At 33.2% G+C, this 19,979-nt stretch overlaps 1 protein-coding gene across 4 annotated transcripts in view; it reads left to right on the top strand.

Moving 5' to 3' along the window:
- The window catches only part of LOC127735951 (scavenger receptor cysteine-rich domain superfamily protein-like), a 133,625-nt gene that overhangs the window by 896 nt on the left and 112,750 nt on the right, over positions 1–19,979 (top strand). For all 4 annotated transcript variants that reach the window (XM_052246409.1, XM_052246408.1, XM_052246407.1 and 1 more), the window contains exons 2-9: positions 3,940–4,248; positions 4,937–5,239; positions 8,116–8,272; positions 9,037–9,200; positions 9,852–10,169; positions 10,999–11,310; positions 11,812–12,135; positions 12,443–12,763. In XM_052246409.1, the coding sequence (XP_052102369.1) occupies positions 3,940–4,248; positions 4,937–5,239; positions 8,116–8,272; positions 9,037–9,200; positions 9,852–10,169; positions 10,999–11,310; positions 11,812–12,135; positions 12,443–12,763 (2,208 nt within the window). The remainder of the gene's footprint in view (positions 1–3,939; positions 4,249–4,936; positions 5,240–8,115; positions 8,273–9,036; positions 9,201–9,851; positions 10,170–10,998; positions 11,311–11,811; positions 12,136–12,442; positions 12,764–19,979) is intronic.

Here is a 19,979-nt window from a genome sequence, read left to right as displayed (position 1 = left end):
TAATGTATGTTGGCATGATATGGGTTATTCTCGTCTCGTATAATGTATGTTGGCATGATACGGGTTATTCTCGTCTCGTATAATGTATGTTGGCATGATACGGGTTATTCTCGTTTCGTATAATGTATGTTGGCATGATATGGGTTATTCTCGTCTCGTATAATGTATGTTGGCATGATACGGGTTATTCTCGTCTCGTATAATGTATGTTGGCATGATACGGGTTATTCTCGTCTCGTATAATGTATGTTGGCATGATACGGGTTATTCTCGTCTCGTATAATGTATGATGGCATGATACGGGTTATTCTCGTCTCGTATAATGTATGATGGCATGATACGGGTTATTCTCGTCTCGTATAATGTATGATGGCATGATACGGGTTATTCTCGTCTCGTATAATGTATGATGGCATGATACGGGTTATTCTCGTCTCGTATAATGTATGATGGCATGATACGGGTTATTCTCGTCTCGTATAATGTATGTTGGCATGATACGGGTTATTCTCGTCTCGTATAATGTATGATGGCATGATACGGGTTACTCTCGTCTCGTATAATGTATGATGGCATGATACGGGTTATTCTCGTCTCGTATAATGTATGATGGCATGATACGGGTTATTCTCGTCTCGTATAATGTATGTTGGCATGATACGGGTTATTCTCGTCTCGTATAATGTATGATGGCATGATACGGGTTATTCTCGTCTCGTATAATGTATGATGGCATGATAGATCATGATACTAAAGGGTTTGGATATTTCCGTTTCACACAGGAAACTGTAAAAAAAACACAAAAGGGACGCATTTTCGCTCCTTATTGTTTATTATCCTTTTGTGGACACTGGTGTTTCTTTGACCCCCTTCTAACGGTGTGTACATGTACTTTCTCGTTCGCTATGTCCATGTCTGCAGTGGCATTTTAGATTTCAATGAACGTAATATCATTAAATCAGGAATTTCGCAATCTAATTAAAATCAGATTTATCACAACTCGCGTGCTTGTATTATCTGAGGATAGCGAAATCATAGATCTTTATTTTGATTAGATTGGTGCTTTCGTTACCTTAAATTATTTAAAACGTTTTGTTTATTTTTCAAAGATACATGTACAAAGATTGTGTTTGGAAGTTTGGCTGAACCTGTAGAAACATTATTACAAACAGGATATCTTATCCTAAATTTAACGGGGATCTTATTTATAGAATCCGTAAATTTAGAAATTATCAAATATCTGCAAAAAAAAAAATATTCTTGAAGGTTACATATTGCACGTGGAGCAGGATCTGCTTATCCTTCGTGAGCACATGAGATCATTGTTCTTCTTTTCTGACATAGTTTAGTTGGTTTCCCTTCGAACAATGAATTTTGATTGTCCCTTTGGACTCGTCAGCCTCCTTTTGATTCCCCTCTCTGAATGCTTTGGTCTTCCCATTCAGTTTGTTAACACTGAAAAATGTAATTCGTAAACCTTTGGTCTTACCATTCAGTCTGTTAGCACTGAAAATGTAATTCGTAAATCTTTGGTTTATTTTGATAGTGCTTTTGTTTTAAAGGAACTGGTATGCTGGCTTTGTGTGTGTATAATGCTTTTATTGGTATACAAGAATATATAAAAATTAAGCAGTAACTTGGTGAATCCATGTATAGTTATTGTGCGTCGTGTGATATCCAAATTTCTGGATGATATTTCCTAATTGTTATAAAAAAGGAATGATGTGTTACAAAAATCATAATATAATACATGCATTTATCTTTTATACAATCTATTGATACTATAGTTGTCATATATATATGTATTTTATAATGCAATCAATGTACTTTGTACTTGACCTTAACCGATTGTTATTATTGTGTTTGTGCTGATAAATGTTGTCTATTGTCTATCCCTAATGATAAGCGATTTGCAACGATAAACATTTAATTCTTGTTTTTGAAATACACTATGTTTAGAAATACTATTGAAAGATCAATTTCTCAAAGACGGAGACAAGTGCCCGTTTAAAAACAATTTGTACTCCTTGCCACTCAAAGATTGAATAGTGTCTATAACCAGTTATTAACATTTTATGCAGCTTTGTTGAAAATTTGTCAATGGCTACTAAGACTAGAAACTTATTCTTTGATTGAGTGATGAAACCACATTTTCAATCATATATTTCAAATGTTGTATAGATCAGTGTAAATAGATTATCAGTGTTTATTTATTTTTTTAACAAATGGGTTTTTGTTTATTCAGGTCTTATAGTAAATCATGTAAAGATTGTATATGAATACATCTAAGAATACTAGTATGTTATTCATTTCCTAATAAGTGAAATTTCTTTTTGAAAAGTAGTTCTTCGAATCAAGCGTATAATATGAAAAAAAACAAACGTATAATATAATAAAAAACAAAACAAAAAGATCAATAATGGTTATCATGTAATATGGTATAGAAATGAATAACATTGGGGAAAACCTTTAAAATGAAAATTATTTAAATTTAGTCATGATGTAAAACATTAAATTCTAAATAATTTTGATTAGAAAATTTTCAATTTATTTGCCCTACTTCCAGAAACAGGAAGAAATTTGAACTCATTCATTGAAATGATCTAACAATGGTGAACATACTAGAAAGAAAAAAAATTTCAATATTTAAAGTATGCACCATTTTTATGTCTGTGTGATAAACATATTTCACCTATTATCCCGTCCTTCTTTTTCGGTAATTTTGACACCCAACTAAACTGTACAATAAACTGTCCCAGGTTAAGGAGGGTTGAGCGCTCACAAACATGTTTAACCCTGCCACATTCTTTAAGTGCCTGCTCCAAGTCAGGAGACTATAACTCAGTGGTTGTCCTTTACTCGTGTCATATTTATTTATTATAAATCGAATTGTTGTAAATTAGGCCGTTAGTTTTCTTGTTTTATTAAATTGTTTTCATATTTTTCATGTCGGGGCATTTTAAAGCTGACTATATGCGGTTTTGGGTTTTTCTTATTGTTGAAGGCCGTACTGTGACCTATAATTACTTATTATCCACAGTCACTTGGGGACTGGAATCCCCGCATTTTCTATTTTTTTATTTTTTTTTTGTGTTCTGTTAACATTTCTTTATATTTATATTTATTTTTCACCTATTTAATGTGATTTAGCTTTTATCCATACGATTTTCCAATAACAGTAGTTAATATATGATACCCCTCTATTATCCATTGATACGGAAGCCCATTTAGTACCTCAATAATTTGAATTTGAAATCACGAATTAAAATCGGATACACAGGGATTACAATCCGGTGGTGTAAACTATTTGTATTAAGCTTTATATTTCAAAGGGTAGATACCTTGTAATCAGATGCCTTTTATATGTTACGAAGTTTCCGTCTGCCATATGTCTGATGTTCTTCACCTCATCTTCATGGTTCAACGACTGCTTGGAAAAAGTTCTTTTTTTTTTGTCATGTACATTTCTCACTTATAATGAGTAACATGTTCATGGTTCATTGCTCAATCTTAAGTCTTAATCCAGATTAAGTCTGTTTCTTAGATACTACCAGCAACACGTCAACTATATATTTGTTGCATGTAATGATTGCAAGGTGTACATGTCTGTCTGGCAGGGTTCATCTGACCTTGGCCTCATTTTCATGGTTCATTGCTCAATCTTAAGTTTTCCAGGTTAAGTCTGTTTCTTAGATACTATCAGCAACAGGTCAACTATATTTGATGCATGTAAAGATTCTGATTGTATAGTGTACATGTCTGTGGCAGGGTTTATCTGACCTTGGCCTCATTTTCATAGTTCATTGGCCAAAGAAATACCAAAAGGTTGTCTATGAGTGCTTAAATTTGGTCATTTTCACTATAAAATAGGTCTTGCTTTCATTATTATTTTCAAATACAGAAAATTTCAATGCGAACTAAAGATGTTTGTTCTTGTAGAACTTGTTAGGTTAATACAAGCAAATAACACAGGAGTAGTACAACTGAACCATAATGGATCATGGGTGATTTTATGTCTTGGACAATCAGAAAACAAAGAATCAAAGGTTATATGTCAAGAATTAGGACATGCTGATGGTTTGGTTCTTCCAGTTGGTTCCTATGGAGTAGTGAGTGGTGATTATTTCAATGGTTATATCAAATGTGACCAAGGAGAAGACATTGGCAGTTGTTCATTGGTAACGATCGACAGTTGTAAGGGGGACTATTTAGCTGTATCTTGTTATGACTCTGGATCTGTTGTGAATGGTAAGTTCAGATATAGTAAATATTTTCTAATTAAAATTGAATGTTACGTCTCAGTTAATGGTATGAATTCCTTAGTTTTGAACATTGTTGAATCTTTCATTTGTATATCTGTGTTGTCAATATTCATAAACGTTTCATACTTGTAAGATGTTCTCTTAGTTTATAGTACTGGCTTTAACCCTTGAATTGGTTTCATTTATATGATCTCATCTATTTTATTTTTACAGCAATTCAGTGCAAAAAGCCTTTTTGAACACTTTAGTGCAGAAATGTATTTATGTCTTAAAAATGTTGAAATTGGAACATTAACACAACAATGTCAATTTTCAACATAGTTTTTGACAAAATAAGATATGAGCAACAATTATTCTCAAAAATGTGCTATTCACATGACATTTCGATATGACATTCTTTTGAAAAATCAATACATATCGTAAGGCTGTGGCTTAGATTTAAATATTAACGTCAAGATCTCAAAAACAAACTACTTTGGCAGTTTTTGAAGGTTTTCATATTAAAAATGCAAGTTGATAGAAGTCGTACAGAAAAAAGGTTTTTACACAAGTAAAAATTCAAAAATATCAATGCTGATATCTGACATAACTATAATGTCTTATGAACATGAAAGGAATGTTATTTGATAGATTAAATATAAAACTAACACCAGATGGGTATTTTGTTTTAATAGGAACACACCTGAGTTTAAACAACAGCTTATCATATGGTCAATTAAATTGGTTTGAAGATAAATTCCAAGCTACAGGACAAATTTGTGCTTCATCATGGGGAAAAGAGGAGGCTGAGGTTGCCTGTCATCAACTTGGTTATGGAGGTGGACTACCAGCAGCATACCCAAAGTCAAATGAGCTACCTTTCCTTATAAACTCAATAAACTGTACAGGACAAGAACAAAACTTGGATCACTGCATCAGAACAGAAGATTTTTGTGAATCAGTATTTAGTGCTGGAGTCATTTGTTTTAATACTTCAGGTTGTTTTTAACAATAATTATTTATACTCTTACTTTTATACTAAATGAAGTACCGGTAATTTTCTGTGTTTCTCATCAAGGTCATTATTTAATATTTACTCTGCAACTCTTTTTTTTCTAAATTGTCAAGGTTTCATTGAATTTCACAACTTTACTAAGTTTTAATACTGTCAGTTTATGGTTTTATATTATTAATGCAGGAAAAGAAAATACTTTGACATGGTTCTGTTGAAGTATCACATTTAATTCTGCCAATTGGAGTACTTTTAACAAAGTTTTATATTAGAGCCAATTGTACCTCAATCTCAATCTCATTTTTGTTTTCGTTTTTATTTTTGTAAGACACAGGTTTAAGTAACAGTTTTCTGATTTAAAATCTGTATTTGAAATGTAAGAGTAAACTGTAAAGTAAATCGAATAGAGCAAACTGTACAGTAAGTTATATACAATCTGGGATTGTTATTGTAACTTAACTATATTAGTTCTAGATACAATCTGTTTCGTAGCTAGGCCATTTTTACGTGTACGCCCGAACCTCGGCGAGGGGTCTTGGGGCCTCAGCGGGTCCAGGGCAGAGGGCATCCTAGTAAGGTACGACCCCCCCTTCCCTGAAGCTCACGCGTTTTCAAGAAAGAGATACCATTTCTATTATTAAAAACCCATCAATAGCAACAACTTTACGACAAAAGAAATGATTTCAGCTTCCCAATTGTGAAATTTACATTTCTATGTAGCAACATACCAGTAGCAAAAGCATATGGAGTATATATATCTCCCAGCTGATACGATATTCCAGAGCTTGCATTTCCTATCGTGATTTCCTTGATAGTGGGTTGCTGCTTACAAGGAAGTTATTGAACCAAGAGTTCCTAATGGTGAAGTTGAAATCTCATTCAAAATATTTACGGCAGTCATCACGAGTTGGTTGACCGTTATGGAATAAAATTTTGAATGAAAACGGGGAATGCGTAAAAGAGACAACAACCCGACCAAAGAGCAGAAAATAGCCCTAGTCCACCAATGGGTCTTCAACACAGCGAGAAAATCCCGCACCCGGAGGTGGGCTTCTGTTTCACAGGTGACGACGGATATGTTCCAATTTGCTGTAACCACAATCCCGTCCTCTTTTCCTCAAGTGTGACCTACCGAATTAGAATTATTAGCGGGTTCATACTTACATGAGCGACACGACGGGTGAATCATGTGGAGCAGGATCTGTTTACCCTTCCGGAGCACCTGAGATAACCTCCGGTTTTTGATGGGGTTCGTGTTACTCAGTCTTTAGTTTTCGATGTTGTGTTTTGTATTGTTTGTCTTATCATCGTTTTTCATTTTTGTCGAGCCTGCGACTTTTGTCGCAAAAGCGAGACATAGCGATCCTACATTCCGTCGTCGGCGTCGTCGTCGGCGGCGATCACAAATATTCACTCTGTTGTTAAAGTCTTTGAAATTTTAATAACTTTCTATAACTATCCTAGATTTCTACCAAACTAGAACAAAAGCTTGTTTATGATCATAAGATAGTATCCAGAAGTAAATTTTGTAAAAAAAAAATCCTGTTTATCCGTATTTTACTTATAAATGGACTTAGTTTTTCTGTCGGTTAATATTACATTCACTCTGTGGTTAAAGTTTTTTTTAAATTTTAATTACTTTCTTAAAATATCCTGGATTTCTACCAAACTTGGACAGAAGCTTGTTTATGACCAATAGCTAGTATCTAGAAGGAAATTTTGTAAAAATTTATTTCCTGTTTTTCCGTATATTACTTATAAATGGACTTAGTTTTTCTTCCAGTTAACATTACATACAGTTAAAGTTTTTAAAACATTTATTGGATTCATAAACCATCCTTGATTTTTACCAAACTTGGGCAGAAGCTTCTTACAATCAAAAGATAGTATCTTGAGGAAAATGTAAAAATTATCTTCTTTATCATTTGTTCATTCAATAAATTTATGTTTCAACTCTTTTATAAATCTATAGATTTGATTGCATACTGTATTCATTTTGTACAAGCATAACTTTTTTCATACATTACAAACGTTTTATTTCATTAACTGTAAATCTATTATGTGCATTCTCCTATCACACTGAAAACATAGACAACAGCAAAAGTAGGCAAGACACTGGGTTCAGCGGAACCCTTACGAATTTTTGTCATGGCATTGTCAGTTTGTTTTCGACTGATGAGTTTAAATATCCCTTTGGTATCTTTCGCCTCACTTTTATAGACTAGTTTGGTTTTTTTTTTTTTGAAATTTTTTTCATTGTGTGGATTCAGAATTTAATGGTAATTTGTTTTAGAGAGAAAAAATCCAAACCAGATACTTTAAAAATGTTTAAAAGGAGATGTGGGGTAAAACAATCAATCGACAAAATATTGAAAACTTTATAGAGATAATAAAAAAAGCAAGTCTCCATCTCAATGTTGTTCTATTAATTATTTAGACTTCATCTAATTTTCTCACCCTTTTACGCGCAAATTTGTTAATGGACACATGAAATAATTAAATTTTCATTGATGGTCAGGTGTAACATAAAAATGCAAGCCACTTATCCTATTTCAACAGATAATGAATTGCTTTAAACAATAGTAAACTGAGTAGAATTCACATTGGATACAGACTTTGATATAAAATGAACAAATATATAATATGGCACCATTTGAGTAAAAAGTAAATTTCATCAATTTTGTCTTCAATTACAAGTCAAAGAAGAAAGCATTATAAAGCTCATGTGCTTTTAACCAGTTCTTCTAATTTATTTGAATTAAACTATATTTTCTCCAAATTTCATGTTCATATTTTCAGTAAACGTAGCTAAGCTCCTGACAATGTACTTAGTACTTATATTCTTTCTCTTCTGGTTTGCAGGTTTAAATGTCAGTATAAGTGATGGAGGAGTAGATTTTGGCAGAGTAAACATTGAAGTCGATGGTAAAATAGGCACTATATGTAATAAAGAATGGTCAACGAGAGATGCTGAGGTTATCTGTAGATATATTGGTTTTGTTGCAGGCAGGAAATGGAGGTATGCTTAATGTTGTAACGCAAAATGAAAATTTTACTCCAATATTTTGGAATTGGTCATTTTTTAATATTTTTTAAAAAATTTGGTGCAAAGTCTGGTTATTTGGGAATCACTATTAGTGGGGTTAAAAAAATAAAATTTTTTTAAGAATATGTAATGATTTCTTTCTCATTGAGCCTTTTATCACATTTTGATGAAAAAACTGAGACAGATTGGACTGCATATAATTAAGCTTTGACTTAAATATTTACTGACATCTATTTATATTGTTTTCTAATTTAATTTTTAGAATGATACGAAGAAATCTTAAAAATGATATTAAGATAAGCTATGTAATGTTTCAAGAAAATCTATGAATCATGCATTATCTCCCCTTTACAGTCTTGATTTTATTGGCAAGCCATAACTATGGTCTTTTATTAGTCATTATCAGGGGAGGGGGGGGGGGGGGGGGGGGATAAACAAAAAAATATATTTTTTGAAAATGGTATTTAATCATAGAAACAAAACTGACTTAAACTGGTTTTTAGACATGATTTTAACAATAGAAAATTGCATTTCATCAGCATTTGTTTATTGATTGTGTTTCAATGAAAACTAGAATAATGTGTTGCAAAATAAGTTTTTATTTCTTTTTTTTAAAGTAAAGATGGTTTCCAGAGAGAGAGAGAAAAAAAGATGCTTTGGGAATTAGTTATATAGTTTTGCGGTAGATTCATGCATGGGTACTTATTCACCAAGTTTTTGATTATATCATATTTTAGTGGACCTTTTCCACCAGGCCATGGACCTGTTTATTTGTCAGACCTAAAGTGTACAGGGAGGGAATCATTGATCACAGATTGTCTGAGTTCAGGCTGGAGAAATGTTATTGATGAAGATTGTCTGGACCACAGTCATGATGCAGGAGTCTTGTGTTATGGCAGTGGTAAGCACATACAACTGCAGTAGTATAAAGGAGAGGGCAGTAATGTTTAGTGACATTAATTTTCTTTATTGATCATTTTAAGTTTTAAATATTTATCATGGCAAAGAAAGGTTTACTGGAAGATTTAAAAAAAAACAGAAACCAAATTTACAATGTGTGCATGTATGGTAAGTGACCTTCTCATGACTAATTTGGAAGCCTGCAAACTGGCCTCTTTTGTCATGACCCCGGAAGGTTGAACTTTTCAAATTAATTTTAAAAAAGTCACCTATTCTTCTGAGACTTTATATTTAATGCCTTCTCAGTTTACATGTTTACAAGTTTACAAAAATAAAATATAATTCCTGGAGAGAATATATTGATTGATATGCAATACATTTTTTTTTCTCAGAATAAAAGACAGACAGTAAATTATAGTAAACAGTGTTGATTTGAGCAAACTTCTGTAGAAGAACTATGAGCAAAACCCATACCCCATAATAAGCTATAAAAGGCTCCATCATGATATTTGTAAGACAATTCAAAAAGAAAGCCAACGGCCTAATTTATGTACAAAACAACAAACGAAAAACAAACTAATAACTTATTAAGACATATTAAATATGTACAGTGACTAAGTATCAAGGATATAAATACATTCATAAATTTTAGTGCGCCTATCTGGGGGAGAAACAAATGACAATGTGAAAATGGGAAGAGTAGAGGTTTACCAAGGAAGACAATGGACCAATTTATGTACGTCCAAATTTGACCAAGAAGATGCAACTGTTGTCTGCAGGCAACTTGGATATGCCAGAGCTAGAGTCCTTTCATCTGGAATATTTGGACGATCACCATACTCAGGCTTTACAATAGATATAAGTTGTTATGGGAATGAGACTGATATTTTAGATTGTCCCCATACAATTGGAAACTGCAAATATTCAGAATATGCCAGTGTTGTATGCATCAAACAAAATGTTACTGATGGTAAATACTTTTAATGTATATTGAAGTTATGTTTTTTTTTTTTTTTTAAATTCAAGATATAACTGTGTTGTTTGTTATTATTATTAGCATCAGTAAATCTCTGAAAGGGGATATAATCATTAAATTGACTGTACCATTCAAAGTGGATTTCTTGTTTAACATGTACAGCCCTTGCAAATTCCAGTGGAAAAGAAAATACATCAAGAGTTTATAAATGTTCTCTGTAAAACATAGATATTATTTTCTATTTGGTAAAAACATAGAGTTAAAAAGATGATTACAATTTTAAACGGGTTTCTGGGAAATATTAATGTCAGTTCTTCTTTTGATATTTTCATGCTGACAGCTCACATGTAGAAATACCAAACTAAGTTATCGAAATATCAAAAACAAGCTCAAAAGCAATAATTCATAGTAGCATGTTGTAAAAAGGATACAGTGCAAAAATATATGCAGTGTGCAAAAAAACATTTCAAAATATTGAGTATATGTAAAGAACAATATATCACAAACATTTATTTATAAGTTTTAGAATAAAAGTTGTGCGAGACCACATTTGATTGTACCCTTGGTTTGACAGGGAAATGATGTTTGGCAGAGATTTCACAACAGTATACATTGTACATGAATGCATTGCAAGGACAATAATTGTTGTTTTTTTTACTCATAAAACTTCAAGTTTTAATTTCATTAACATATTTTGATTAAAAAGAATGTTTAAACTATTCACACTATATTGAGATAAGTATGCCAAATATAAACCCAAAAGTAGAATTGACACTTACATCAAAATTATGCAATTATTTTGATTAGAGGTTTTGAATTATAGATTTCCAGATTTACATAGATGATGTTTACAATGGAGAAGTGAGGGTTTTACAGTATGGAATTCGAGGAACAGTGTGTCAGGATGGCTGGGATGATAATGATGCCAAAGTTATCTGTCATCAAAATCGTTATTTAGATGGGCAAACATTTGGAACAATAAAGCTCCTTTCACAGATTGATCCTATCTGGCTGACATACATTGAATGTTTGGGAAATGAAGCATCAATATATGAATGTAGTTTTTCCATGAATCTTACAACACAATGTTCTTCCAATGTACAACCAGCTGGAGTTATTTGCTACAACGGAACTGGTAAGATAACTCTGGTTACTTTATATTTACAACAGCATTGTTAATTATGAATAAGTCTTTATCTTAAAACTTGCTCTTATTTTGGAAGGTGAGGGGTACAGACCTTTGAAGTATATCAATCATAAAGACTTAACAGTACAAACTCCTTGGAGCTTTAAGTTATGTCAAACATTTCTTCAAAACCAGCAAAGGGCTTAACTTGATTTAATCAAATTTATATCAAGAGGATAGATAAAAAATGTTTGCAATGCATCAGGAATGTTTTAATTTATTCAAGTCTAATGAAAAGGCTGAGTTATCTCCCATTACAAATTGTCAAAAAGTTCCTTTTGTTGGCCTAGATATGTGCCTTTAATAGAATACAACCAAGCAAGGCCACTAACTGATGGCTTAACTTCATCCAAGGATACCTTTAACTTTTTTTATTTCAAACAATTTATAAATTATTATTAGGATCATGTAACAAAAATAGTAAACTTTTACTTTTGCCGGCTTCTTTAGGTATGGATATCAGACTTGTCGGAGGGAATTCACCATCTCAAGGTCGAGTGGAAGTAGCAAGAGATGGAGTATGGGGTACAATCTGTGACAATAAATGGTCGCCGTATGATGCTAATGTAGTTTGTCAGCAACTTGGTTTTGGTAAAGGTTCAATACAGATTTCATCTTACCATGGTCATGGTACTGGATCTGTGTTGATGGATAGTTTACAGTGTGATGGCACTGCATCTAATATATTTGATTGCCCAAACTTAGGTTGGGGAGTTTCTGCTTCATCATGTAAAGATCACAGTAAAGATGCTGGTGTCTCCTGCCTACCATGGTGTAAGTACCAGTTTCATATGTTCTAACAGATGTACTTCTCTCATAATCACCACTTCAGCAGAGGAAATGTGCCTTACTTATCATTTATGATATTTTATGATATGATTTTCTAGTGAGGTCTTTAAGGTAGGAAAAAGTATTTCCTGGGCCATAGGGATGATCTAAGCCTTTTTAGAATTTGCTTATTTTAAATGTATTAGTTTGTGATGAGTTCAGTTTAAGGGGAACCTATGGTGGTAGGTCAATGATATTTTTTTCACTTTTTTGTCACAAGTCTATATTTTCAACATGTATTATTTTATTGCAGTACAGTTATCTCAGTTTTCTCCATCCTATGGTTATCTTCAAGTGTGGAAAAGTGGAGCAAACCAGTATGGTCTGGTATGTGCTGAGGGTTTTGATGATGAAGCTGCTACTGTTGTCTGCAGGGAACTCACACAATATAAATATGGCATCAGCCATTGCTGTTCAGCCTATGGAAATTTAAGTATACCATTTGCGATAAATGATGTGACATGTACTGGCCAGGAAAGCTCTCTACAGAATTGTACTTACAACACTGATTTATGTCATAGTGGGACATATGCTTCTGTTATCTGTACTAGTTATATCCCTACCCCTGGATCAGGTATATATATTACAATTAAAAGAATTTTTTTAATGAAAATGTTATTTTGCTAATTTAATTTTATGTGCATGTATACTTAATATCAACTTTCTCAACTATCCCAATAAACTTTTTATCAGGAAATACATGTTTATACATGTAACATGTTTAATGCATAACTGATGTAAATATCATCATAAATATATTAGTGATATCAAGGAAAATGATATGATTGCTTCTGTAATGTACTTATTGTCATTGTTTTAAATTTTAGTGCTACTAAATGAAAAAGCATATTAATTTGCACAATTGATGAAAAATGTGTAACATTTTGTTTTAAAAGATACAAGTGTATTACTCATTTTATTTCATTTGGTAAACTGTTCCATATTTGAGAACCTGAATATGTAAATGTTTTCTTTAAAAAGTTTGTTTTTGGTTTCTGAAGATTTAATAGTTTTTCATCAGCTGAACGTAAATTATAAAATTCTGATTACCAATAAAATGAAAGTTTTCTTGTAAATAGTTAGGAACCATATCATTTAATGATTTAAATACAAGTATTGCCTTTTGATATTGAATGCTTTTTCCACATTTAACCAGTTTAAACTATTAAACAACAAACTGGATGATGTCATTATATAAGCCTAGCAGATTTCTTTAATAACTTATTAAGTTTATTTATTCCACTTTCATAACAACTTCCCCATATATTGCAGCAATAATCAAACAATGGCAGAATATAAGCATTAAAATAAATAATACCTATATGCATAGGTAAATATTTTCTTATCTTTTGTAATAAGTTGATTCTATTTGATATTGTACACGACATTTTATCTATTTGCTCATTCCAATTTAGGTTTTTGTCGATATATAAACCGAGATGTTTTTCACAATCTACATTCTCTATTTGTTCATCTGAAATTTTGATATCTAAACTGTTCCCAGTTGAATAAAGCCTCTGTTTTGAACCAATAATCATTGATTTACACTTTTTGGCATTTATTGTAATATTATGTTTTTTTGTTGTTGTTAAAAAACTAGCAGCAGCAGTATGCAATTTGTCTCTGTGGGAAAAATCTAGTCCCAGTGGATGGAAAATGATTTACTCCGTGTTTTCGGCTCTCCCTTGACACCATTTGCGAGTATGGCCTTGAGAAACGTTGATAGTCCGTCGGAAGGGGACGATAAATGGCTGACCCGTGTTAAGAGAGAGCCATATCTCTTGCACGTAAAATATATCCTTGTAGATTTCGAAAAAGAGCAGGCTAACGCCGCTACAAGGCAGCACTCGCACCCGCAAAGTAGAAAGGGATTAATATAAGTCGCAATGAATTGTTTCCCAATCCACTATAAATAAATATGTTTAAACTAATTTTCTAGTACTTCGTTTATCTCTCGCCTGCAACGAAATCGCAGAGAAAGACATAGGTACTAATATCCATTTTTGACACTCTAAAAGTAATTAGTTGAACTGTTTTCAAAGGCCTTATTTGAACGATTTATTACCAAGTGTACTAGTAAGTAGAATAGATAGTTTAGTAGTGGAACAATGGCTTGAAGACGACATACATCTATATTTGTAAGGAGTTTTGTGCAGCTTCGGAATCCAGTACATAGTTGATTTTTTTAAGTTTTCCTTGTAAATATAAAAAAGAAGATGTGGTATGGTTGCCAATGAGACAACACTCCACAAGAGACCAAATGACACAGAAATTAACAACTATAAGTCACCGTACGGCCTTCAACAATGAGCAAAGCCCATACCGCATAGTCAGCTATAAAAGGCCCCGAAATGGCAAATGTAAAACAATTCAAACGAGAAAACCAACGGCCTGATTTATGTTCAAAAAAATGAACGAAAAACAAACATGTAACACATCAACAAACGACAACCACTGATTTAATGGCTCCTGACTTGGGACAGGCTCGTACATACAGAATATGGCGGGGTTAAACATGTTAGCGGGATTCCAATCCTTCCCCTATACTGGGACAGTGGTGTAATAGTACAACATAAGAACGAACTATAAAAATCAGTTGAAAAAGGCTTAAGTCATCAGATGGATACAAATAGAAATACATCTAACAAAAACACAGAGTGGACGTGGCCGGGTACTTGTATATCCGAACAACAAAAATACACTAAATACAGATAGTCTGTTTCTTAGATACTATAACCAACAGGTTAACTCTATTTTACAAGGAAAACTTAACATTGACCAATGAACCATGGAAATGAGGTCAAGGTCAGATAAAATCTGCCAGACTGTCATGTACCACATATAGTTGACCCACTGTCTTATAACTTCTGATAAACTGACCTAATCACGTAATTTTAACCTTGATCACTTATCCATTAAATGAGGACATGGTCAGGTGAACCATGTCTGACGAACATTGCAAGGAACTCATATACAACATGTAGTTATGATCCTATTACTCATAATATGTGAGAAATTCACATGTAAAAAAAACCTATAATTTTGCTCCAGCTGTCGTCGTACCAATTAAATTAGGTCAAGGCCAATGGACATATGACAGGCGAAAACTTCGAAACATAAGGTATCTACATACAAAGTATGAAGCATCCAAGTCTTCTATCTTCGGAAATATAAAGCTTTATACAAATAGTTAAATAGTTAACGCCGTCGCTGGATATTTGTACCTATGTCTTACTCTGCGATTTCGTCGCAGGCGAGAGATAAAAGAAATAAATCATTTTCCATTTACTGGGAATAGATTTTTCCCACATAGACAAATTGCATACTGCTGCTGTTGGTTTTTTAACAACAACAAAAACCATAATATTACAATAAAATAAGAATGTGTCTGACAACGCGAATGTCCCCCGCTCAAGCTTTTCAATTTTCCAAGTTATAAAGGGGCATAATTACAAAATGAATTACTATCCAATTCGAAATCTGACTGTTGTTATTCTTAACATTGATTGTGAGTTTCATTACATTTGGATAAGGCAAACTAAAGACAGAGGGCGGAAACCAAAATAAAAGAGCATTTTTTTCAAGTTGAAAAGGGGCATAACTCAAGGACGATAAGTGACCCACGGCCTACATTAGAACTCAGTCTGCGTGTTTTAGTTATTATATTTGTGTGCATGGGCTTCATCAAATTAAGAAAAGGCAAATTTAAGTTAGAGCGCCGAAATAAAATAGACGGATGGAAGTACAGACGGAAAGACTTACGGTCAAGGGTAAAACTTAATATCCCATTCACCTAGCGGCAGGGCATTTAAATACAAATTTAAATTTCCCCCTCTTTAATCGGTCCCTCCTACTGCAGCATAATAATAGAAAACTATTTACATTTACAGATCTATACTGAAGACTTTAAAACCCATTAGAATTCATAAAAAAGGCAGTTTAAACTAAGTTTTATAAAAATGCTTTTTTTTACAACTTTTGACCCTTTCTTACTGAACAGTTGGGACAACAACCACTAAAATCAGTTCCAACGTGCCATTAATGGTAAGAATCCTTGTGTTAAAATTCATTACAAAGAAATCGACTAGTACAAAGTTATGGCTTGCAAAACAAGTGCATGACTACAGATGAAGGCACCAGACTACGTTCATATAAAGAATAAGTATGTGCATATAAAGTAAACTATGTGCATATATAGGAAAATGATGTGCATATATAGAAAAAGTACGTGCAGATATTGAAAAGAATGCGCATATATAAACATATGTTCGCATTAGGTAGTTACGGCGTTCCATTAATAAGCCTTCAAAGCAAGATGAGGGCATATCAATTAGAACGCTTGTAACTTGTGCGCACAAGTTGTACAACTCGTGCGCACAAGTTAGTAACTCGTGCGCACAAGATAGTAACTCGTGCGCACAAGTTGCGTAACTCGTGCGCACTAGTTGTGTAACTCGTGCGCACAAGTTGTGTAACTTGTGCGCACAAGATAGTAACTTGCGCGCACAAGATAGTAACTTGCGCGCACAAGTTAGTAACTTGCGCGCACAAGTTAGTAACTTACGAGCACAAGTTAGTAACTTGCGAGCACAAGTTGTAATTTTTTTATACATGGTACTCCAGGGCTTCCGTAGGTTTTACATAAAAGATATGACTGTTTGCCAAACCAAACAAACAAAAAATCTCATGCGACAAAGCGCGTGTTATATATTTTTCATATTAAGTATTAGATAAATCAAATTTTCATTGATTTTAGTTTTGTTCTTGTTACGTAATAAATATTTAATGATTAAAAAGGTTGTATTGTATTCATTGGCAACATTTAACGATATATATCAAGTACTTAAAAAAATAACCTATTACACGAATATCCATAATTTACGTCTTATTCTAACGATTGTGAAACAGCCCATCTTTGTGAAAAGTTTGTTATTTCTTTATATTCATATCTTGGGCTTCCGAGACGAAAAAATGGGATATACTGGTTCCCTATCTCAGTAAAATAAATTATGTTTATGATAGATTTTACCAGCTATAGGGCACTAACTTTTAACAATTTGCCAACTCGCGACTTTGAACTTATCAGAATAAATGCTATTCTTGATTGCTACCTCAGATTTGAAAAAAAAGTCAAAGGAATAATATTGACTTTTTGATAAAAAGATCATGTTTCATCTTCAGTTTGGATTCAATCACATTGTGCAAAGAATCATATTTACTGCCGGGAGGCAAACACGAGCCCAATTGTGTCTTAATGCTTTTTTTATGCCACCAAATTGTCAAACCTTGTATGTTAACTTATACTTTTTCTTCCTGTTGTCTGTCGCTATGATTATGTTCTCTAATTTACACGACGGGTGCCAGGGTCTGCTTACCCTTCCAGGGCACCTGAGATCACCCGAGGTTTTTGATGCGATTCGTGTTGCTCAGTCTTTAGTTTTCTATGTTGTGTTTTCGTATTCTATTATTGTTTGTCGTTTCGTCATTTTTCTGTTTTTGATATGACATCGTCAGTTTATTTTCCACTTGCGAGTTTGAGTTTCCCTTTGGTATCTTTCACCTTTGTTTAATGTAAAATCGAATGATACGACTGTCTCAGAAAGAGGGTTCTATTACACGCACAAACTAGCAGAGTCAGAAATACTGAATCGTTTTTATATTATCGCATTAATTGCCATGTTTATATATTTATGTGCTAAAGTTTGAAGGTATTATATTGTTTTATTGTATACGTGTTTTATATCATTTTATGTCGGTTTTAAAGCCAAAAATAGCCATATGTTATATTATCATGTATGTTACCGACTTTAAATAAGATTTTTACTTATCTTGTTTTGATTAATTTTGAAAACCGGTACTATTTGAAGTTATCAATCGTCGTTTTCGTGTAGTCTATTTAGTATGCAATTCTGTGATGGTCACAGTTTCGTTGTTTTCTTACACTCTTTTGTTTATTCTATTAGAATCATAATAGTGTTAGTTTTTACTTAAGTAACTTTCTTGTCTGTTTGCCTTAGCTTGGTAAATATAATCACTTTTAGAAATGAAAAAAAAAAAAATTCTTACAAAATTCTCCCAATTCATTAACAGTGTCCGAATATTCCTAAGAAAAAAAACTCGTACCTCATCCATTACGTTTTCCAGTCCTTCAGAAAACGGTTGGGTAGTCGAATGAATTACTAAAATTGAAGTTTTCAAATATTTTGGAGGTCAAGAAAACGACTGGTTCGTGTAACATCTATTTCCATTTTGCCAAATAATAAGAATAACCTCAGTGGTGGATCCCCAAAAGGGGGGGTCAGGGGTTGGAACCAGCTTTTTTTTACGATTAATGCTTTTGAATGGGGACATATGGTTGGACAACCCCGCCCCCCCCCCCCCCTTTCCTGTTAAAAATGGCTGAATCCGCTGCCGAAGCGTGTTGTCAATAGAACGATAGGGCGATTTCCCCTCTACATTTGTATTTATTTCACTCGCATGGTCAAAATCTTAAAGCTCTTGTCAAATACTAATCGGAAATTGAATATTTAAAAGAGTCTAAATCATATACTTAAATTTTTTTTAACAATTTATATTTCCCTTACTCAAAATGAAACTCGTTGCTACAACTTGTTGCTGTTAAAGTCATTTTGAAACGAAATTACTTAATTTGTATCCGCAAAACTATTTATATCTTTACTTTCAAAGAAATTTGGTTTTGATTAACGATGTCCTTGTACACTTTTGGGGAAACTGCTCAAATTTACAATTTTACAATCGATTTTGGTCTATCTTCAGGCGTTTATAATTTAGATATGGAAACAAGCCATAATAGTTTGTTCTTATGTTGTACTTTTCAACCATTGTCCCAGGTTAGGGGAGGGTTGGGCGCCTGCTCACATGTTTAACCCCGCCAGATGCTGTATGTGCCTGTCCCAAGTCAGGAGCCTGTAATTCAGTGGTTGTCGTTTGTTGCTGTTTTACATATTTGCTTTTCGTTCATTATTTTTTACATAAATTAGGCCGTTAGTTCTCTCGTTTGGATTATTACATTTGTCCGTTAGGGGCCTTTTAAATTGGCTATGCGGTATGGGCTTTGCTCATTGTTGAAAGCCGTACGATGACCTATAGTTTATTTCTGTGTTATTTGGTCTCTTGTGAATAGTTGTCTCATTGGAAATCATACCAGATCTTTTTAGCTCACCGGGGCCCGAAGGGCCCCATGTGAGCTTATGCCATCACTTGGCGTCCGTCGTCGTCAGTCGTCTGTCGTCGTCGTCTGTAGTCGTCTGTCGTCGTAAACTATTTTAAAAATCTTCTCCTCTGAAACTACTGGGCCAAATACCTTCAAACTTTAAATAAATGTTCCTTAGGGTATCTAGTTTATAAATTGTATCCGAAGTTTTGATCCATCGACAAACATGGCCACCATGGCTAAAAATAGAACATAGGCGTCAAATGCAGTTTTTGGCTTATATCTCAAATACTAAAGCTTTTAGAGCAAATGTGACATGGGTAAAATTGTTTAATTGGTCAAGATCTATCAGCTCTGAAATTTTCAGACGAATCGAACAACCCATTATTGGGTTGCTGCCACCGAATTGGTAATTTTAACAAAATTTTGCAGTTTTTTGTTATTATTTTGAATATTATTATAGATATATATAAACTGTAAGCAGCAATAATGTTCAGCAAAGTAAGATCTACAAAAAAGTTAATATGACCATAATTGTCAATTGACCCCTTAAGGAGTTATTGCCTTTTAAAGACAATTTTACACAATTTGTTCATCAAGTTTGCTAACATTTAAA

This window comes from Mytilus californianus, unplaced genomic scaffold (genome assembly GCF_021869535.1).
Source record: "Mytilus californianus isolate M0D057914Y unplaced genomic scaffold, xbMytCali1.0.p SCAF_3, whole genome shotgun sequence".
In the NCBI taxonomy this organism is placed as follows: domain Eukaryota; kingdom Metazoa; phylum Mollusca; class Bivalvia; order Mytilida; family Mytilidae; genus Mytilus; species Mytilus californianus.
The sequence above is the reverse complement of the archived record's forward strand: the minus strand, read 5'-3'. Positions and strand labels throughout refer to the sequence as shown.